This window comes from Cervus canadensis, chromosome 31 (genome assembly GCF_019320065.1).
Source record: "Cervus canadensis isolate Bull #8, Minnesota chromosome 31, ASM1932006v1, whole genome shotgun sequence".
NCBI classification, from domain to species: Eukaryota; Metazoa; Chordata; class Mammalia; order Artiodactyla; family Cervidae; genus Cervus; species Cervus canadensis.
In genome coordinates this window covers 13,190,920-13,213,711 of record NC_057416.1, presented here as the reverse complement: position 1 = coordinate 13,213,711, position 22,792 = coordinate 13,190,920, and the positions used below count along the sequence as shown (strand labels likewise).

At 42.2% G+C, this 22,792-nt stretch overlaps 1 protein-coding gene across 5 annotated transcripts in view; it reads right to left on the bottom strand.

Annotated features, from left to right (window-relative positions):
* Positions 1-6,449: 6,449 nt before the first annotated feature.
* The window catches only part of TRAPPC11 (trafficking protein particle complex subunit 11), a 36,227-nt gene continuing 19,884 nt past the window's right edge, over positions 6,450-22,792 (bottom strand). For 4 of the 5 annotated variants that reach the window (XM_043454196.1, XM_043454195.1, XM_043454200.1 and 1 more), the window contains 12 exons: positions 21,835-21,990; positions 19,891-20,078; positions 19,631-19,779; positions 19,295-19,416; positions 17,871-17,990; positions 16,680-16,745; positions 16,419-16,575; positions 15,420-15,531; positions 12,369-12,460; positions 10,990-11,123; positions 9,332-9,499; positions 6,450-7,426 (listed from right to left, as the gene is read on the bottom strand). In XM_043454196.1, coding sequence (XP_043310131.1) covers positions 7,382-7,426; positions 9,332-9,499; positions 10,990-11,123; positions 12,369-12,460; positions 15,420-15,531; positions 16,419-16,575; positions 16,680-16,745; positions 17,871-17,990; positions 19,295-19,416; positions 19,631-19,779; positions 19,891-20,078; positions 21,835-21,990 — 1,509 coding nt within the window. In that variant the 3' untranslated portion in view covers positions 6,450-7,381. The remainder of the gene's footprint in view (positions 7,427-9,331; positions 9,500-10,989; positions 11,124-12,368; positions 12,461-15,419; positions 15,532-16,418; positions 16,576-16,679; positions 16,746-17,870; positions 17,991-19,294; positions 19,417-19,630; positions 19,780-19,890; positions 20,079-21,834; positions 21,991-22,792) is intronic. The other variant, XM_043454198.1, reaches the window with a different exon arrangement.

Here is a 22,792-nt window from a genome sequence, read left to right as displayed (position 1 = left end):
GGGAAGATCCCCTGGAGAAGGAAATGGCAACCCACTCCAGTATTCTTGCCTGGGAAATCCCATGGACAGAGGAGCCTGGTGGGCTACAGTCCATGGGGTCATGACAGAGTAACTAAACAACAACAAATTTCCCATCCACTGACCCCCACTGGCTCCTTGCCTTCAAATCCACGCTCATCTCTGTCAGACTTGAATCTGATCTCGCTCCCTTATAAAACCCCATCGCAATACCCCCTCTTGAATAAGTCTGGCTAATTGTCATTAACAAGTATCCTGAATAATTTTTTAACAGTATCTGCGTCTGTGTTGAAAGATACACCATGCCGTGATAATCCAGTTTTCAAAGAATTTGTAGAAAATCCATTTATTAAATATCATTGAATTTTTCTTCCGTATCCGGCTCTTGCACTAATTCCTCTAGGGAATCACTTGGAACCTCTGTAATATTGATTTGTAGTGTGTGATTGGCCCAGGTTTGCAGGAGTGATTGTCTGACAAAAGTTTGTAGAAAGTTTTCTTGTCGGTCTCATTCTTACAGCTGAAGATTCCTTGTCAACTTTACTTTTCAAAGTAGAGGCTTTACAGGGGGTAAACACAGGCATAAGAATCCCTCTGGGGACCTCCCTGGTAGTCCAGTGATTAAGAATCTGCCTTCCAAGACTGGGGACACAGGTTGCATCCCTGGCGGGGGAGCTAAGATCCCACATGCCACGGGGCAACTAAGCCCAAGCACTGCAACTACGGACCCCACACTCAAGAGCCCATGCCCTGTAACAAGAGAAGCCCACTGCAAGAAGACCCAGCATAGCCAAAATGAAATAAATAAAGTTAAAAAAAAAAAAAAGAATCCCTCTGTTCAGATGAAGCCAGATGGAAGGCACTATAGATGTCCCTATAGAGAAGGTGACAACTGCCACCAAAATGTCAGAAAGTCCTCACACCAACTCCCCTGTTTGCAGTCTTTCGTTTACATGATTATTTCATAAGAAGAAAGGAGAAAAGGAGAGGACCAGTAAAGCAAAACAAAAACCAAAGCTCTTGGTTAACAAAGAGTTAGTTAAGGCACCCCTCATTATCCTGAAAATTATAAAGAGAAAGAATCAAGTCATTAAAAATTCTTTTCTTTCCTATAGGAACTATTTATTAGAGTAATTACATAGACCTAGTGGGTGAGGGGGAAGAATGCTTCTCGACAGCATAATTCCAGCCAATAAATGCAGGCCAGTATATTAAAATTATATTTTGCAACTTCTAATTAAGTGACTGATTCAGACAATTGCCACTGATGGATGTTTAGCTGAACCTTATAATAAAGGGATTAAGCTGTCATCCTGTAAGCCCACTGATCTATTCTAGCGTCACTAAAAGTGAGGCAATCAGATCTGTGTGGCAATAGATAGGCAGCAGATCAACTGTGAGATATTCCTAAAAAAAAAAAAAATGGGGCAGGGGAGGAGGTAGGTAGAAAGGGACTCAGGCAAGCTCTAAACACTTAACTCCTAGTCCACGGGAAATCCAAGGAAGAGAGAAACAAGCGAAATGACATCGTGGGAAGCAACCAGCCAACACCAGGGCTACTTTACAAGACACTGACCCCGTTTCTTCAACAGGTCAATGATAAGGAACAGAAGTGGGGAAGGGACTGTTCTACATTAAATGAAGCTTAAAAAAGCCTTGGGACATGATTAAACATAATGATGGACCTTGTTAGTATGCTGATTGAAACAAACCAACTGTAAAAAGACTGCTTAGTCCATTAAGGGAAATTGAACATATATTGTATATTAGGCAACTTCTAAGGAATTATTGGCAACTTATTAGATGTAATAATGCATTATATGTTTTTTTTAAAGTCCTTTGATTTATGGGTGAAATTATATAATAGGGGAATAGATGTCAGTACAGTGCTATGTAGATGGTAGATAGCCAAGTACGAATGGTTACAGAGCTGAGTAGACACATGGAGGTGTATTGCAGCCTCTTCTCTTGTGTATGTTTGGAGATTTTCTCTATTAAAAAATGAAACGAATTAAGTGGTAGCAATTACAAGCAGGGAAAATATTGCAAATGTAGTCTGAACAACTTGTAGGCACTAACACCTCTGATAAACACACGAGCTATCCTGTGTTTAAACAATTCAGTATTTAAACACATCCTGAATGTAAGGGCTCCTTACTGTTTCTTGGTAAGTTGGGCATTTGGGATTCAGTCCTTTGTTGAGACGATGGTTTTTGATTATCACCCAGGGTCAAACATTTTTCAAGCCACAACTCCTCAATACTCTGATGAGAGCACTATACAACTAACAAGCAGACAGACTTTGTTCAAAATGATCAAATTCCAACAGAAAAAGCCCTGCTGTCCAGAAGCAACAGTGCTGACAGCAGCGAGCGTTCTTTCAGTTTTCAGTGAGTTTCATTCCACCCCTAATTCTCTCATCATTGAATGGGAACCTCTCGGGTAGGGAAAACAAAGCCAGCGTCACTCAGCGGTGCACGTCTGTCTACACTGAGAGAGCTTGGCATGCGAGGAGGTGGGCAGGACCCGACACCAGCCAGCACCTGACCTGTCTAGTTTACAAACTATGTCCTCAAAACCCAGCTCCTGTAACGTTGTCGTTTCAGGAGTGATGGAAACGCATTCCCATTCAGGAAACACTCCCAGTAGTTTAGGGACGTGGAAGCCACTCCAGCGTCACTCCAGGAGTTAGCTCCTCCTCTCTGCTGCTTCCTCACTCACACCCTGTAATCACCTCCACTGGGGTGCCTCTCTACCTTGAATCTTTATGAATTTTTTTATCATGGAAAATTGCAGACCTATTCAAAAGTACAGCCCCCAGGCACCCTTTACCTACTTTTAAAGAATGATCAACGTTTTTCAAATCTTGTTTCATCCACTTCTTGCTGACCTAGGTTGTCTTCCGGTTTTTTATTTTGTTTTCTGGAGCATTTTAAAGCCATTCCCACACATGTCATCAGTTAACCGGTCTTGTGCCCACTTCTACTGCATTCATTGCATGGCAGCATCTCGGGCTGGACTCCCGGTCCTCAGGAAGAGGATTGCTTTATGTTTTAGTCGCCGAAACAGAAACTGGACCATGGCGAGCACTCTGAACACTTGGAAGTCAATGTGTAAGTAAGGGCAACAGCGTTGCTGCCATAGACTTAAGAACAGGTCTCGGTCACAGAGTGCGGAGTGCCTCAGCCCTCAAGCCCGTATTTAGCCAAAGCTCATCTGTTTCGGAGCAAACACTGGCAGCCTTAGAGCGGTGGCTGCGTAGCGTGGCGGTTCAGCATGTGGGCTCTGCAGGCAGAGGTCCTTGATTTGAACCCCAGCTCTTCCACCACGTGCCGTGTCTTTGGGTAAGACAGGCTGCGTTTTCCAAAGATTGCAGTGAGCTCTCCTGTCCCCGCTGTTCTTCTAGGATGTGGCCATTTCCCCAGCAAGAGATAGGGTTCCTGTTCCCTCCTCTTCAAGGTGGATGTGCCTGTGAGCATCGTGGAAGTGACGTTCTGTGCTGTCCAAGGCCAGGTCTTGGAAGGGAATGCGGCCTCTGTATTCCTGGCTGCACCATCCAGGCCATGTGAGCATCCAAGCATTCTGAGACCGCCATGCTGTGAGGAAGCCCACAGACCACCTGGAAAGGTCCTGGACTACACGGAGAGATGCCTGGCTAACCCCAAGCTGCTTCAGCCTCCTTGTTCTCACCATCCTATTTCTACTTCATCTACTGTCAAGCGAACAGCTGCATGAGTGAACCCAAACCAGAACTGCCCAGACAAGCCCTTCCTCAATTCCCGACCCACTGACACCATAAAAAATGATTGTTGTGTTAGGCCACCAAGTATTGGGATGATTTGTTGTGCAGTGATAACCAGAATATTGGGCAAGTTACTTAACCTCTCTGTGCCTCAGTTTCCACATCTTTAAAATGGGGATAATAGTTATCTACTCCACACTGGGCTTTTTGGAGTATTAAACAAATGAGGTTAAGACCAAAAATCACCTGGTACTCTGTAGCCCTCAGTAAATATTGGCAATTATCATTTGGGAAACATACATGGTTTAGAAATCCTGGCCAACCTAATAAAGATTAGCATTTGCAAGTTCTTACATGCCAGGCAGGCTGATAGCTTCTGCGTGAGAAGTGTTTTCCGTAAATGAAAAACCAGCTGCAAGGTGGCTATGAGTTTTGCATTCTCTGAACGACTGGGGAGAAACTAGAATTTAAAACATGGCTCAACCTATCATTTGTACAGTATATGTCACCGGAAACGCAGGCGTGCCTGGCAGGGCTGACTCTGGTAAAACACGCTTCAGAAAGCAGACACAAAAGGCCCGGTGATCACTGTCTCTTTTGCTCTCAGGCACAGGTAAATTGAGTGGAAGGGAAAGTTTCTCACCAATTTGACCTTGGAAGAGAACCTGAACGTACTTAAGCCAAGAATTTCTTTTCTCGTGCATGAAAACATGGGCTTTTATACTCATTTGGCGAATTGTATGCAGTCCTTCAGTAGCTGTCTGAGAATGGCGTTGTTGACTAAAATACAAAGAAGATGGTGGCCATGGGGCTCACTCATCAAAGGATGGCATGAGGATCCCTTGGTGGAAATGTTTCAGAACACAAATCCACAGCTAGAAGAAGTCACATTTCTATTTGCTATCACATGTTCAGTCAACAATCACTAATCACTAATGTCGCACCTAACCGCTTCCTGAAAATTATAGCCGTTACCATCTATTCTCTCAACCAGTAAATAACACAATCCATCTTCTGCATTTTTTTTTTTACCTAGTGTAAAAAGTACTAGGAGTTGGGACACTTTTGGTGCCTTTTCTGGGGTTTTAGGTCAAGAGAGGAAGCTTCAGAAAGGTACATGTGGAGACTACATAGACCCTCCTCATTAAAAGAGTGAGTTTAACTTTCCCACTTGTTTTTTCCTTGAAAGCACCCCCCTCTTTCTTTGTAATGCCAATGTGGAAATTACAGCTCAGAACTCTTTAGAGCTATTGTTAGAGACAACATCAAGAAGACAGGCTTTTCATATTCTTGGGTGGAGTTATGAACGGGCCATGAAAGAAATGACGGAATGAGAACAAAAGAATCTTTTTTTCAAGTAAGGTGAAGACATAAAAAAAAAAAAAAAAAAAATCTAAGAGCCATGAACCATACAGTCCCTTAAAACGAAGAATTCAAAGATAAGGAACCTAACACTGTATAAGGAAAACTGAGTTGAAGTTGTAATTTTAGGATCATAAAAATATAAGATGAAGCAAACTAGAAATTATTTTTATTCCAAAGACATCACCGTCCCCATCCTCTTGGTAACATGCCACACTGATTAAAAACCAGTGCTTTCCTTCAAGAATCAGAAAGCAAACTTTAGTCACTCCCCCAAAGCCCAAGTTTTAAATGCTTTCTTTAAAAATGTGTCCCCCGGAGTGGTGCGTAGTACTGCTAAGGAGTAATAGTGAGACCCGAACGGTGACACAGGACTCAGAGAGGAGACAGGAGCCTCTCAGGAGGGACAGAGGGGCTGTGGCTGAAGCACAGCGGCTCCAAGGGGAAGGTTCTACGGTCCTTCTGGACACTTGTAACCTCAGTGAGTCAACGGCTCCTGCAATGCTGTGATAGCTCTGTTTGGGGAACCCAGGCAAGATCACTATTTCATGTATTTCTGAATTAAAATTTGCTGTAATTTAAAATAAGTAAATGGAATACATTTGCAGTAAAATGAACGACTTGGGAGAATTCCTGGTTGAGAATGGATTACGCTTCTGAGGGAAAGCACAGGCCGATTTATGTGGCGTGTTTGCACTCTCAGAGATCACACTGACATCAAGGCTAGTGATGCTAAAGTGGATGCCGGAGAGCCACGTGTCCTAACACGCCCTGGGTACTTCGTGTCTGACAATGGCGGTGTACACACAGGAGACGTTTATTATGTGAGTTCGGCGTCAGACACACCTGTGATTTTTCAAACGGCAGGTTACATCCTGTTAGTGAGTCATGAAATCAATTCGTTACACCAGGAACATCTTTTAACAAAACAGAGTAGGATATAAAATAAAAGAGCACAGAGAAAACATTACTTCATGGCATTTTTGTTTACAGTCCCTCTGTGTTTTTAATTTTTATCATCCTCATAACATGCGTCTCAGAGGGTATTATCATCATATCATCCATGTCTCCCAGGTAAGAAGAAGAGACACACAAAGGGCAACCTGAACAAAGCCACCAGGGCTGGGCCTTGGCCCTGAGACAATCCGACAAGCTCCCGTGGTCTCCCCCTGAGCAGCGGGGACGACAGGGAACTCAGATCCCCCCAGCCCATCTCGGCCCCTGGCTGCACAACATACCCCCCTGCAACGGTGTCTCCCAGCAAAAGCCGCTCCACAGAGCAGCTATCCAACAAGCTCAAAATAAATAAAAGATACATACGAGCAGGTCTGAAAGAGAAAGCTATTTATTTACATCATTCTTTTCCTTTTTACAACTCCTCTGCTTTTAAATAATAAAAATTTCTGGATAACGGGGGAGTTTTAAATTAAGATATTTTAACAGAGGATTTTCACAATATGTTTTTTTATGTACATGAATTTTCAAAAGTTTTAAACAGTTCTTTTCAACCTGCATGACATAACTAAAAGCTGTAGACCTTTAGATTTAGACCATGCATCTTTCTCTAAAACTTTCAGTTTAGGAGATTATGTTTAGCATCTTGCAGTTCAGATCCTGACAGCTGAGGATCTTGTTGACGTACCTGCTTCGTAAATGAATCAAGTAAGCGGAACCGATCTGAAATGTTTTGGTGGTAAGCAAAGGTTATTTTTTTTAGACATCTTACACTGCTTTCATGAAAACTTTCTGGAAGTTGTCTCTGTCAGTCACATGACTGCTTTCTTGTTCCTGTGTATGGACTCTGAGCACACGTTAGATGCATGAGAACAGGTTTATTCTATTCTATCTCTGGTTTAGCCAGCTCTTAAAGACACCCACGGGGATTCCAAGCTTTCCGGGGGAGACACTGGTGCGTGGCTCCCCTTGTCCGGGCGTATTTCGGAGAATTAACTTTCCTTGGCTACTGCACATACTAACCCCCTTACTGTGAAGATGCCCGCGTCCATAAGACGACTTTCAACAAAAACAAAGGGCTAACACCCTTTCACATCACGCTGACAGATTTCAAATATTTATTAGTCAAACTAGAAGAGAGATTTTCCTAATATTTTAGCATGACTTCCTCTGAAGAGTTGGTGTAACATCCATTAAAAAGTAGAGAAGATTAACCTGTACCATGATCAAGTACAGCTAACCAGGAAACAATCACACAGTTCTGTCCAGTTTCTCCGTGAGAACAGCTGAGGCCCATCCTGAATCTCACGCGGCAGCGATGGAGGCATCGTCCATGAGCCGGCCCTGTGGCTTCGGAGGGGAAAACAGGGACGGTGTGCAAGGTAAGAATGACCACAGAAGCGCTGTTAACTGGAGAGGGTCTGCAAGTACTTGGAACTGTTTCACGGACACAGAATAGATGTGTGCAAGTTCCCATCTGTCTCCTTCCCCCCACTTTCTCTCGCCACGGGAGCCTGGGAACGGCGACCTCGCAGCTTCCGTGCGGCCCGCTCCCTCTGTTCCTAGTGGCAAGCTCACCAGTGCATCACATCCTCTGCCCGTGGAGTCCCCTCGCCCCCTAACCTGCAGCCGCCACCCACCCGGCAGTGTACCGCGTGCGACAGGGCGCCTAGCCCCCACTCCCGCTCGAGTGGGAAAGCTTTAGCCTCCCTCTCGTGCTCAGCCTGTGTCCCGGGCTCCAAGCGGGCCACAAACCTGCGCTGCCAGCAAGCTCCTTGGGACTCAAGGGCTCCCCTTCTCCTGTTTGGGAAAGAGTGATGCATCATGAACTCTACGGTGCGTAACTACAAATACTGGGAGGACTGAAGTGGCGGATAAGCACAGAATGCCCCTTTCTCGAAGCTCACTGATTGGAAAAATTTGAAACATGACATCGAAGAGGAACAGCTAAGAGTGAATAAAAGATATCGTGACTGCTTTTAGGTGTAACGTTTATGACAAGTCAGCGACACCCCAGAGAGTCATCAAGTAGTTAAAAGAATGAGATTCCTGCAAATGACCTTATTACGCTGACGGACTTTAGCAGACAGAGAGCAGCAGAGTCAATAGACCAGCGTTAGAACCGCAGCACCACAGGTTGACGCTGTGATTTAAGCAGACGATTCTGGGGGTTCCCTGAGGCAGTGAAGGGGCTCTCCTGCTCTGTTCTGTTGCTGGGAGGCTTCATACATGGAGATACACATGCATGCATGCGTGAGTAAGGCCACTGAAGCTCAATGCAGGAATGGAATGAATGAAAGACTAGGTCAATCAAAGAACAGGAACCTGGAAATCATATCACTGTTTAAAAAAATCAAAACATTAAACCAGAGTATAGTTTCTGACTGGTGATCATTTTTAGAAAAGATCCAAATCCAGGAGCATTACATAGTTATTAGAATCAGAAAAGTTCAGGGATTGTATTCAGAAAATTAATCCATTTTGATTAAAAACTAGTTACAAATTAACTACAATTTAAAAATATATTTCTAAAAAATAAATTATAAAATAAAATAAAACAATTTTAAAAGAAAAACAAAAATAGAAATATATTTTACTAAGCCAAAGGAAACGCATGTTTAAGGAGGCCATCAAGATAAATCTTAATTTGCCCAAAGGAATAAAAATCTTTAAAATTAGATCTAAAAAAAAACTATAAAACAGAAAATAAAAAATTGATAATAACTTAATAAGAAACAAATAGCAATACTGCCAAATTTATGTAGTAACAGTCAAAATACTAACATTGCTAGTCTTAAAATACTATTTAGTGAAGTTTACGTGAAAAAACTGTGGTGTTGGAGAAGACTCTTGAGAGTCCCTTGGACTGCAAGGAGATCCAGCCAGTCCATCCTAAAGGAAATCAGTCCTGAATATTCATTGGAAGGACTGATGCTAAAGCTGAAACTCCAATACTTTGGCCACCTGATGAGAAGAACCGACCCATCTGAAAAGACCCTGATCCTGGGAAAGATTGAAGGTGGGAAGAGAAGGGGACGACAGAGGATGAGATGGTTGGATGGCATCACTGACTCGATGGGCATGAGTTTGAGCAAGCTCCGGGAGTTGGTGATGGACAGGGAAGCCTGGCGTGCTGCAGTCCATGGGGTCACAAAGAATCGGACACAACTGAGCGACTGAACTGACTGACGTGAAAAAACATCTACTTGCCTTTGTTTCCAAGACAATAAAAAGCAGAAAATGTCTAAGCCTCACCTTTACAAAAATACTGGTTGGGATGAAGCGCCTGAGCAGTTGATTTGTGAAGTTGGGAAACCTGAGCAAGTTGATGTTGAGAGACGGCAGCTGCTGGTACCCAGCCATCAGAGGGTAGAAGTTATATAACATCTCCTGTTCCGTGCCGGGGAGGATACGTAGTCGAATCTAAATCACAGAAGTGACAGAAAAAGATAAACAAATCCATGTATGAAATAAACTTGCAACAGCTACATGCTGTTACCTGTTGAATTCTGGCAAATGATCAGACACTTAAGTCTTTCTGGAGAAATATTCGCACCCTCTCCTATTCATACATCTTCCAGACAGACACCAAAATGTAGGGCTGAATTAATCAGGCCAGAACCACGCAGGTAACATGTAATACAGACATGTGCACGGTTTCTCAGCTTCTACCAACATGCAGAAGGCAGTCTGTACTGGCTTAACAACGCAAACACTAACAGCTCAGCACGTCCCGTGTCTCAGACCAGGCAGGTTACAGCCACAGTGCGCGATGGGATAACGTGTAGAAGAGCATCTCTGTAAACATTACATCGCCGTGAGAGGAGCTGGTTGTTTCCTGTGTTTTGTCTTAGGGATTTTACCTTTCTGGTAAGGTAAGTAACTTCAGGGCGAAAAAAAGATGTTTGTACTTCAGGAAAGAGCACCACCTGGTAAGATTTTCGGTACTTTAATTATTTTTTAAGTCAATACGTGAAAGAGATCAGGACAATCAAGAAAAGCTTACTCATTTGCAAGTGAGTACATAAAGGTATGTGATGCGTCAGAGATACTATATGTGTGTGTGAACCAACATATTACAGCCAACATTATAGTTGGTATAGAGTAACATTATAAATCTATATCCATGTACAGACCTATTGTACACTTCATGTGTAATTCTACACTCATTTAACAGCAAACACCGCACTCAGGACATGCCAGCCAGATGGCTGACTCAGGGTGAATACTACTTGGCGTTATTACAAGTTTGCGCTCTAATTACACCCTTATTATTAATAATAAAAAGCATGTGCCGACCACTGAGGTGTGTCTCTGTTGCCATGTTGACACAGGAGGACAGTATTCTTGCTGAAAACATGGTTTTGCCTGGGAGAATGTTCCACCCAAAAATCTGATGAACTTTTCCACCTCTGATATGAACAGATGAAGCAAAACATCTGAATCATGAATTTTTCTATGTAGATACAAAATTGTGCCTACACGTAACACAGGTATTCTATGCAGGATCAAAATCTCTAAAAAATTATACTGATAGGTTAGAAGCGAATTAGGCTTTTAATCTGTGCAGTTATACTTCAAAAGGTCTCAAATTAAAAGATATATGCACAAACTCCTTAGCAATAAAAGGAATATTTAAAAATTTTCAGGGACTCTATTATTGTCCAAGGATTTGTGAACTCTTATTTTATATGGAGAAAGAACCTCTATATGTGATCTCAATATAGAAAGGGTGGCCCATTTAACCCACTTCTACAGCAAGTTGTAATTAATCTTCAAAAGTGACTTAAGATTCACCACTATCAAAACAAGAGGGACCACAGTCAAACTTATCAATTCATTTCTGACAGCTCTCCACTTTCTGGCCACACTCCTGTGTCTTCACAAGCAACCCCGTGAGATACAACCTGTACCTGTTTAAGCCCTGAGAACATGAAGGCATCGCTGGGCTCCACGGAAATCTCCACGTCTTGAACTAAGTCCGTCTTATTCTGCAGGTGATACCTGACAGGTAGCGACTCTCTGACACGCCCAAACGACGGCAGATCTGCAGAGGTGACATTTCTCTTGGTTAAAAAATAACAACAAAGCTCACCATTCATGGGTTCCTTTTGTAAATAAATTTCATTCCATAGACATGGAATTGTTTAAATTAATGAGAGCACTGCATTGTTGTTAAATAAGAAAATTCTCTGGAAAATAGCCACAGGGCTATGATAAAGCAGCCTAAGAAGAATCAAAGTCCTTCTACAACTGATTTGGCTCAGAAAGGGTCTCGGCTACCAAGAGCTGAATTACCTTTTAGGAATAATTTCTTAAGCCTACAAAAAATTTCCCTAAATATCAACAATGGCTCGAGAAGGGATGACAGATAGTATGGGCCCCTTGGTGGAAACTATGATGTATTTCTGTCAAAACCTTTAACCTGAATTTGACCAAGACTAGAGATCTAACTGGGATTCCCAGGTGGCACAGTGGTAAAGAATTTGCCTGCAATGCAGGAGACACAGGTTTGATTCCTGGGTCGGGAAGATCCCCTGGAAGAGGAAATGGCAACCTGCTCCAGCATTCTTCTTGCCTGGGAAATCCCATGGACAGAGGAGCCTGGCGGGCTACAGTTCATGGGGTCACGAAGACATGACTGAGCGCGCACACACGCACAGATCTAGCTACTAATTTATAGGGGCAGAGAAATACTTAAAAATGATACAATGCAAGTCAGCAAATCCAGACTGTAAGCAGCTTTACAGGACAGTTTCTGCAACAAATGAACATCAAGGAAACGAGGGGGGAGGTGAAGGTGGTAGAGAAGGTGGCGGGGGGGTGGGTAGAGGCAGTGGAGTAGGGGAGAGGCTGCCTGCCTGCCTAGGGAGTTTAAGAGTCTAGACACCAGATACCAATCAACATCAATGCAAGGCCTTATAACAAACTATGAAGAACATTCAGAGTCAGCTAGGGAAATTTCAACACAGGAATTTGATCATAATGCAAAATTATTGCTAATTTTTAAAGTTATCATAATGACTCTGTGATTATGTTTAGAAAAATAGCCAGTGATGTTAAAGATGCATACTGAAATCTCTATAGATGAAATAACATCCTGGCACTTACTTCAAAATGATGAGGGCAGGAGGGGTGTGTAGAGGTATAGATAAAACAAGACTGGTCACAATCTACTTTTTGTAAATAGCAGGCATTTCTCGTAATGGGGAAAGTTAGAAAAAAATCTTAGAAGCTAAAATAAATATTCTCATTGGATTCCTTAGCTCAAATACAATGTGAGCGGGGTCACCTGCGTTCACGTGGAGAGGGATGTTTTCCACGATCACGTGGGGCAGGGTGATGACGGTGCTGATGGCTGGGACGCTGTCCATGGCTGAAGTCCTACAGCAGAAGAGAAGCCACTTAAGTCCATGTTTCATGCAAGAAGTAAATGCGTCAAAACCAGGGAACATGGCTATTCACCAACTCACTACAAAGCAAATACAAATGACCCCTTTCCTAAAGGGTTAATGGAAGGAGTTTGTGAAGCAGGAGCTTTTCCAATCCCACTTTTGAGAATGTCCAATGAACGAGCTGCTGTTTGGTCTCAGTGATGAAGTCAGGACTCATTACGTCAGAACGTAAGTCAACTGCACCACATGGAACACCATCTAACCCAGCGTTCTGGTAGCAAAACGTCCTCAGTCGGCAGCAGGGTGGTGTCACATGACGACACGCCGCCTCCTCACACTGGGGACCGTCCCCAGAGGGGCCAGGCCACTGGACACGCGCTGCTGTGACGGCGCTGGGGGTGTGCAGGAGAGACTGAAGACCTAAAAATACTTCACTATCAGCCGACACAGTGGCATTCCAACGCCACTGATATAAAGTGAGTAACGCTATGAAACGGTCGGATACTTTTCCTGCAGGACAGTCAGGGTGGGACCCACGGGGCGGCTGGCAACTCTCTGACAACCCGTGGGAAGAGCCTGTGTGCAGAGGTGGCACCTGTTGAAACAGGTGGCACTGTTTCAAAAGTGCAAAACACTACTGAGCAGACGCCACGGGCAAACAGAGCCAACCCCTCACTCTTAAGACAGATGCGTCTTTACGGTATTACGGTGACACGACAGAGTCAGCCAAACAGTGCCTCCAAAACACTGATTTAACGCCTACAAATGTGAACTGAGCTAAACATCAACATGGTAAGTTCAGGAGTGTGGAAAGAAAGACAAGCTAATTTTTTTTAAGAAAATTATTTTTTCTTTCTTATTTTTAATACTTAGTTTTAAGATTTATAAAATAATTAAGCCACACAAGAAAATAACACATGAAATGCCATGTATCCACCTCCTAGTCTAAGAGAACATAATGACAGGGCTGAAGCTTCTCGTGGACCCATTCCTGCTTGGAACCACCCCCCCCCCAACCCTCCGCTCCAAAAGTACCTACTAGCTTGAATTTGGCATCCATCATTCCTGGGTTATTTCTTTATGCTTTTCCAAACTATACATACAGCCTAGGAAGCATATGTTTTACATGTTTTCCAATTCTGCACAATTTGTTCACATCCTGAACATACGCAGTTGCTTTGTTTCATTTAACACTAACAGGCTGATAGCTGCAGCTCTGGTTCCTTCATTTTCACTGATATATAATATTCCACTGTACAACTGTGCCACAACTTACCTAACTTCCTGCTGGTGGGCATTTAGGTTGTTTCTAATTTTTTATTATAAACAGTGCTGCTATGAACATTCCCACCCATGTCCCCTTCCTGTATGCTTGAATCATTTCTAGGACTGCATGGCATAGTCTTCAGCTTACCAGGTATTGCCAAACAGATTTCCAGAGCAGCGTTCTAATTATACTTCCCCTCGTGACAAACTTTGCATTGTTAAACCTCTTTATTTTTGCCAAGTAGTGGGAGTACACACATCTCAGATTACTTGTAAGGCTGACCTTTCCCCTGTGTTTACTGACCATTCAGCTTCTCCTGATCACTATGCCTACTCAAGTATTTTTCTCAACGTTCGGTTTAGATGTTTCTTTTTAATGATCTGAAAAAGTTCTTGATCTGAATTCGAATCCTTTGTTCATTTCAGATGTTGTACGTAGCTTTCCCCACTTTGTACTGTCTTTTCACATTCTTCATGGCATTTTCTAATGAACTGAAAAACTTAATTTTAAGAAATCGAATTCATCAATTTTAGAGGCTCATACTTCTAGTGTCTTATTTAAAGAAATTCTTCCCTACAACAAAGTCATAAAATGATTCTTATTTTTCTCCTAAAAGTAGTAAAGTTTTGCTTTTTACAATTAGAACTTCAATAAATCTGAAATTAACTTTCATATACAATGCACAACAGATATCCCATTTTCTCCCCAAGTCAATACTCAGTTGTTTACCACCAATTATAAAACAGTTCATCCTCCCCCCAGTGATAACAATGCTACCGCTATGAAACGTAATTTCTCTGTGTGGATGTGTGGAACAATTTCTAGACGTGCTCTTCTGTTCCACTGGTTTATTTATACATCTCCGTGAGCCTACACCATAGTGATGACCACTGCAGCTTTACAAAGAGTCTTAGAATCTGAATGGCTAAGTACTCTCGCCTAGCTGTACCTCTTCTGAGGAATTCTGACAATTACTGACAATTGACCTTTCTATACAAATTTTAGACCTGAGAGTGTCAAGTTCCACAGAAACAAAACAAGCTGCTGAGATCTTGAAGGAAATTACACTGAATCGACAATTTATAATATTAAATCTTATCCAAGTCCTATCAGAGACTACTTTGTACCTCTCCCATTTCTTTAGGTTTTCCTTGAATGTTTTAAATTTTTATAATTTTTTCCATAAAGGTAATATATGTCTTTTACTAGATATGTTTCTCATCATTTTGCTATTACATAAATGATACCTGTTTTAAAAGTACTTTGCCTTGAGGTTTATTATTGATATATAGAAATACAACTGATTTTTGTATACTGATGCTATATCCACAGCAGTCTTGCTGAAACTATAATTCTAATAATCTGTCGATCCCCTTGGGTTTTCTGTGCAAACCAGTCCTACTGACTGCAAACGAGGGCAGTTTCTCCTAATGCTTTCACTGGTCCCGTTATCAGAATTTGGCTAAAATCTCGTCAGTATATAGATCACAAACTGTAACAAACACGAACGAAAGTTATCCTTATCAATCTGTGTTTTTGACAAATGGTCAGTGGCAGCATGTAGCTTCTAGCCTGTTCTACAGGCTGGCAGAAGCTCTCAACCATAACCGACAGTGACGCACAATAAAGGCACGAGAATGACGCAAATAACGGAGAAAAGGCAGGGTGGACACAGTCTTACCTCTTCCAGGAGATAATATAATGCCCGGTTGCTACTCCGCCTTCAACATTTCCAACCGACGGGCATCGGAGACAGAAGCACTCACTGGCACTCTCTCCAGTCTGCAAGACAACTGCAAGACAGAGACTTTATAATCCTCCACAACCATCTCAACTATAAACAGAGGGCTTTACATCCACGTAATGTAACAAAAAAGGACACCTTCTCAATTTTTTGTGTATCATCTATAGAGACTTGGAGAGGTTAAATGACTTTTTCAAGGAAGACAGACAACCAGAGCAACTAAAATAACCTGCTTATATTTGGTCTTGGGATTCCCTGGTGGTTCAGATGGTAAAGAATCTGCGTGAAATGCAGGAGACCCAGGTTCGATCCCTGGGTCGGGATGATCCCATGGCGAAAGGCATGGCTACCCACTCCAGTATTCTTGCCTGGAGAATTCCATGGACAGAGGAGCCTGGCGGGCTACAGTCCATGGGGTCGCAAACAGTCCGACACGACTGAGCAACCCACACACATATTTGGTCTTAAGACTACATCGTGATTTTTTTCCCTCACAATATTTGCCCTTATAATCCAGTTGAGCATAATTTTGCTTGGGCTAACATTTAAACTAGTTTTTATTCCTTTTAAGAAATACAAGAAAGCCCAAAGTACCCTGAACCAGAAAGGTATTATCTCCTCTATAAACTGTTTTAGTTGGATGATTTAGAAAATTTGTCTACTTTTCTAAAAAAAAAAAAAGAAAATTTGTCTACTTTTCTGTTTTCCAAAGTTTCTTTGATAAACACCTTTTTCCATTTCAAATTGTAAACAGTAGTAAACATCAATTAAAAACTAATTAGAAAAAAACAATCTATTAAAAATCCAAACAGGAAAAAGTACCGTATTTTCAAGTACATTTCTTAGTCACTTTTTAGAGTATCAAGAATCCGATCCTTTAAAACAAGGTCAACTGTACATGATGCTAACTGTCCCCCCACTGTCTTCTGCTCGCACCTCTGTCCACCTGGGACTCCAGCTGGTCCACAGCGGTCATGGAGGGAGCAAGCTGCAGCTCACTGGAGACGATGGTGAGGGCCCAGGGCGAGGCACTCAGCAGGTCGGTCATGAGCAGGAAGGGGATGTCCGCATAAACCCTTTCCAAGTGCTCGAACTGGTGCAGGTGGAGACAAAGGTCTGTCAGGAAGTACACTGACCCATTTCCTTTTTTCTGTTAATTTCTATCAAGTGATTTCCAATATGCTTCCCAGGACATACCTTTGTAGAAACAAATTTAACTGCAACATCAAATGGGAAGACTGTTTCTATTGTTACAGTTTCATCCTGCAAGGAAACGGAAAGGGCACATCGACAGCTTTTATTAGTCTTAACAAAAGAAAATTACAGAACAGAAATCGATTACTGATCAATAAAGAATCCCAACTTAAATATGACAAAACTAGGACTTTTCCCTTAGACAATATTTGTAAAAACCTATGTAGAGAGTCCCAGTTAACACTTCTAACAAGGCATCTACGGCTGTGTGACAGTTCGCCCTGCAGAGCGCTTTCTCACACATTCTTTATGGCAGGATCCGGCAACAGCGGGCAGGGCAGGCGTCACCACCATTTCACAGACGAGGACCCAAAAGTTAAAGCAGATTTAGCAGATTTAGCAACTGGCCTTAAGCCATGAAGCTAGTGGTATGAGGCCTAGAATCTGGGTCTTCTTTCTCTCTAAGTCCCTTACTTCACTCTGACTCAAGGTGACTAGAACGAGGATGATGATAACAGCAATGATGTGCTATGACAGCATCACCGTGTGTGCTCAGTCGTGTCTGACTCTGCAACCCTGTGAGCTGTGGCCCGGCAGGCTTCTCGGTCTATGAGACGTTCCAGGCAAGAACACTGCAGTGGGTTGCCATTTCTTCCTCTAGGGGGTCTTCCCGACCCAGGGATCTACTCTCCTGTGTCCCCTGCGTTGGCAGGTGGCTTCTTTGCCACTGAGCCACCTGGAAAGCCCCTTATAATCACTGTACATGTACCGTAATGCTCACAGTAACTCAAGAAAACAATGTCAGTACCACTGCTGCTTTAAGATGGGCGGTGCGGGGGGCAGGGGGGCAGTGGTCCACAAAGCTAGTAGGTGACAGAGGCAGAAGCTGAACAGAATCTGACCCTGGAGTCTGGACGCTTAACCCACCTGTTCCATCTCCTCTGCAAGGGTCTGTTCACAAAACAATGGGCTTTTATTTATCTTTGCGTCCCAGTGACTTTTAAAAGAGCCCAGAGCCCAGACTCTCTGCAGTGACCAAACTACAAACCCCCAGATCTCTGGGTCTCCTCCTCTGTTGGGCTGGGAGGACACTATGATCACCTAAGCTGCTCATTTCACAGGTTAACTAAAATAACACAAAACAGAAAAACACTCCACATATGATATTTCTCAAAGTCGCCATGAAAAAGGTACCTTGTGACACTTGCAAACAATTTCTTTTCCTTCAATAGTTGTATTGATCAGGTAAGAAACATACACAAGAAACATTCTTGAGCCCACTGTTCCACAGCGAAAGTATAACATTTTCTCCAGCTGCAACAACATACAAGTATTTTAATTAATATTACAGAGACTGCCTCCTGATATATATTCTAGGATAATGCTCCCACCTTCCAGAGTTTACTGCACTAACTGGGAAAACACCTGAACACTTTTTTATAGCTGTTCCTGCCACAGCCTAAGAGTGGGGTCATTATCACACCATCTTTTTTTCTATTATCATTCTCAACTTCTTGTGAACTCTGTGTTTGCTTTGGAAATAAAAGTTGACTGAAAGGTTCTCTCACAAAGTTATAAAGTTTATGTTATTTAGTTATTTTACCAGGCAATGGATTTCCTATATTAGGATCATCTGTTATAAAATCCCTTGTATAAAAACTGCTGAAGATATTTTATAATTTAAATATGTGACACCACTCTTATGGCAGAAAGCGAAGAGGAACTAAAGAGCCTCTTGATGAAAGTGAAAGAGGAGAGTGAAAAAGCTGGCTTAAAACTCAACATCCAGAAAACTAAGACCATGGCATCCGATCCCATCACTTCATGGCAAAAAGATGGGGAAACAATGGAAACAGTGACAGACTTCATTTCTTGGGGCTCCAAAATCACTGCAGATGGTGACTGCAGCCATGAAATTAAAAGATTCTTGCTCCTTGGAAGAAAAGCTATCAGCAACCTAGACAGTGTATTAAAAAGCAGAGACATTACTTTGTCAACAAAGGTCCATCTAGTCAAAGCTATGACTTTTCCAGTAGTCATGCATGGATGTGACAGTTGGACTATAAAGAAAGCTGGGTGCTGAAGAACTGATGCTTTTGAACTATGGTGTTGGAGAAGATGCTTGAGAGTCTGTTGAACTGCAAGGAGATCAAACCAGTCAATTCTAAAGGAATTCAGTCCCGAATATTCATTGGAAGGACTGATGCTGTAGCTGAAACGCCAATCCTTTGGCCACCTGATGCAAACAACTGACTCATTTGAAAAGACCCTAATGCTGGGAAAGATTGAAGGTGGGAGGAGAAGGGGATGACAGAGGATCACATTGGATGGCATCACCGACTCAATGGACATGAGTTTGAGCAAGCTCCAGGAGTTGGTGATAGACAGGGAGGCCTGGCGTGCTGCATGCAGTCCAAGGGGTCGCAAAGAGTCAGACACGACTGACCAACTGAACTGAACTGAAATATGTGAAATATGTGTATAAAATGAGCATTAGTTAAATGACTTGTTTAGTCTCAGGATGTGCTGTTAAAATGCGCTAAAGCTGTCTAAAACCCACTCCACATTTAACTACAACCTAACTCATTTCCTCTCCAGCCCCGGCTGGCCGAGTTCACCTGTTCCCCGGGCTGTAAGTCCCCGACGGGAATGTCAGTGAGCAGAGCCGGGTAGGACTCGTCACACAGTTCTGTCCCATGAAGAGTCACATGCGTTTTCTGAGTTAAATTGGCATCCTGTCCTGAAAGTACAAAATGCTGACATTTAAAAAATACAAGATTCAAAAATAAAATAAAATAAAAAATACAGAAGATTCAAATGCTGTCCTGCAAATCAACACCGCAGAGTGAGCACTCGATTATAACCATTTTTAAAACAGATTTCCTCAAGTTAATACTGTGATGCTTATTTTGTGTTGGATCAACACAGATGAAATTTTGAAAAGAAAAGTTTACCAGGTTTTAAACCAGCAGTGAGCTTCACGTCTCTGATCAGGGTCTTCTCATGGGATTGAACAGTCACAACCAAACAGTACATTTCGTTAGTCAGGGCAGGGGGATCGTGTCGCAGATGGACCGAAATGTTTGGAACTCTGGAAATGATCCTTTGGGGGAAAAAAAATGCTAGCTGAGTAACTGATCTAAAAACAACAACAATAACAAAGTATTCAAAGAAGTGAGATGACCTTCCACCACCGGCCCGAGGCCCGACTCACATGGTGCTCGCCTGGATCACGATGCTGTCCCAGTGGACCTCGCTGTCGGGGAGCCTGGGTCTTCGTTTGAACGAGCGCGAGGCCTGCAGGGCCTCCTGGGCAGATGCGGCGTCCCCGCCTCCTCCCTGCCAGTTCAGGACCACACACCTGCCCGCCTCGCTGCCCAGAACCAGATCCATGGATGTGATCTGCGAGGAGGAGGTCTGTCAGAAATGCCACCTCGTGAAGTTTGTCACCATCCCTTCCCAGGAAGTCTCGGGGTGGGCTGCTGGGCTGTGGCGTCCCTGGGACCCGCGACGTGACACGTAGGTCAGAACGCCGGCTGGGAGAGCCCGCTCCCAGGCTCCCATCGGCGGGAACAACGGCTAGCAACCCTGCACCAGGTTTCAACCTCTTCCCCGTCACACGAGGACAATAAGCCGACTCTCCAGCCGAGACGAGACCGTGCGGCACTGTTACCGCAGCAGCTGGGTGGTGCCCGAGGGACAGACACGCAAGCAGTGGCTGCTGGGTGAAATTAACGAATGTCCCGGTAACCACTCACCTCCTCCTAACCTAACTCCTAGTTCCACACGGACTTTTCCTGATGACATCGACAGTACAAGCAAGGAAATGCTTTACTAACTGAATAAAGGTCCTTTCCACTAAATCTATTAACAAATATATTCAATAGCATTGTTAATTTTGACTTGTATCTGGTAGGCTTCCTTAGGTGTCTTGTAAAAATTTTTTAAAAACTTCCTTAGTTGTAAAAACTTAAAACACGACATTAGGGGTTTAGTCAAAATCAAGAAGAATTTTTTTAAATGAATAAGCAAAAACTCTAGATACTGGTTTACAGATTATATAATAAACAGATTCACAAAAATGGCTATGGGAATCCTGGGGGTGCCGTCTTATGCTTCTGTCTTAGAAATGGTCCCAAGTTCAGATTAGCTTACCTGTCCCACTCCAGCCATGGGAAAGCAACACTTCCTGAGAGGCTTACCCCATACTAATCACTGTTCCAGGAAATTTACACTAACTGATTTAATCCTCATGAAACACTAAGAGGGAGGTAACACTATTATCCCCACTTTACAGATGAATAAACTGTGATAAAAGCGGTCAAGTAACTGCCCAGGGACACAAACAGGCAAGCTGGAGAGCGGGAACTGAAACCCGTGGAGTTTGGCTCCAAAGTTTATCCTCAATAAAAATGAGTTTCATCATATATTTCTGAAAGACATTTTAATTATCTACATTAAATGAATCCTTTAAAGTACCTATCTTTTTAAAAAGGTGCAATTAGCAATGTTTAAACATCAAAATGGTATCACACCTTAGCGTGAATTATGTTGTACTTTACAAAATATAATTGCTACATTATAGAATGCTTGCGCTCGGTCACTCAGTTGTATCTGACTCTTTGTGACTCCATGGACTGTAGCCCGCCAGACTCCTCTGTCCATGGAATTTCCCAGGCAAGAATACTGGAGTGGGTTGCCATCTCCTCCTCCAGGGGATCTTCCTGACCCAGGGATCAAACCCCGGTCTCCTACATCTCCTGTGTTGGCAGGTGGATGGTTTACCTACGTGCCACTTGGAAGCCCACATTACAGAAAATATATACACACAGATATACATGATATACATAGTTTAAAATTCTTCAACTGATTATACAGGCATTAAAAATAAGGTTGGTCTCATGTGTTAACAGGAAGTGATGTCTAACACAACACTATCTAGCAAGTTAAAGCCAACTATCAAATATTATGTATAATATATTCTCACTGAAAGGAAATCTATCAAAAAACTGTAATGAATGATTTCCCTTGGTAAATGCAAATGGAAGATTTTCATTTTTAACTTAATAAACCTAAGTATTATTGAAATTCTTTCTGATGTATATTCATTATTACTTATATCATTTAAAATATTTTTTAAACACATTTTGTAACTAACCTCAATTTTCTTTCCTACATCTTCAGTTTTTGCAACAAACTTAAATAAAAACTTCCTTGTTTTACCAGGAACTAAACACATCTTGCCTTGAGTCAAATTTTCTAAAACGTCATTTGCTTTGGATGATTCTTCGATTACACAGAACTGGTTGTATTCCTGAAAAAGACAAGAGTGAGGATCATGGTTTATGTTTCTTACACATTAATTTCATGCTCTTGCTTTAAGATTCTCCAATTAATCAGAAGAAATCCTTGGGTAATGGTTTGTAGTTGAATAAAACATACTAATCTTCAAGTGACCCAGGCATGCTCCTGCCTTTGCTCTCAAAATGCTTCTGTTTTAATGGGGTTGACATACACTGAACTTTCTCAGGTTCACCACGATGCTAAGAATATTGAAACTCTCAATAAATGCTTTCCGGTTAATAGCTCAACGTACTTTCTGGGTCACCAGAAAATTAGAAGTGGACGTATAACTGAAACAGAATGTACTCAAGCACTTGCCTACATCACACTACAAAAATGTTCAAATGTGAGAAATATACTATCCCAATTCTGTAGAAAAAAAGCTGCTTATATATGGGCGCCATACGATGTTTCAACTATTTGAGAAGTTAACTGTGATGCCCCCAAAGCAATGAAACTGGAAGAGCACATTTACATATTTACTTTATATCCATCTATTCAACTTTCATTTCTTTAAAATAAAAAAGATAACAGTTTTATAATGAAAAGCTAATACTGTTAGAATAAAACAAATGATTTTGAAAATCTGATCACATTCATTCTGAATATATCTTGAAATTCAAGTTACATATTATAAAACTTTTCTCTATGTACAGACAAAGTTCATAGGTTTCCTAAGCAGGAAGTGAAAACAAAAATTAGAATAGGAAAACTGTAAAACTTGCATTGCGGAAACAGAAATTGAAAATTATAAATACACTTATTTTTAGATA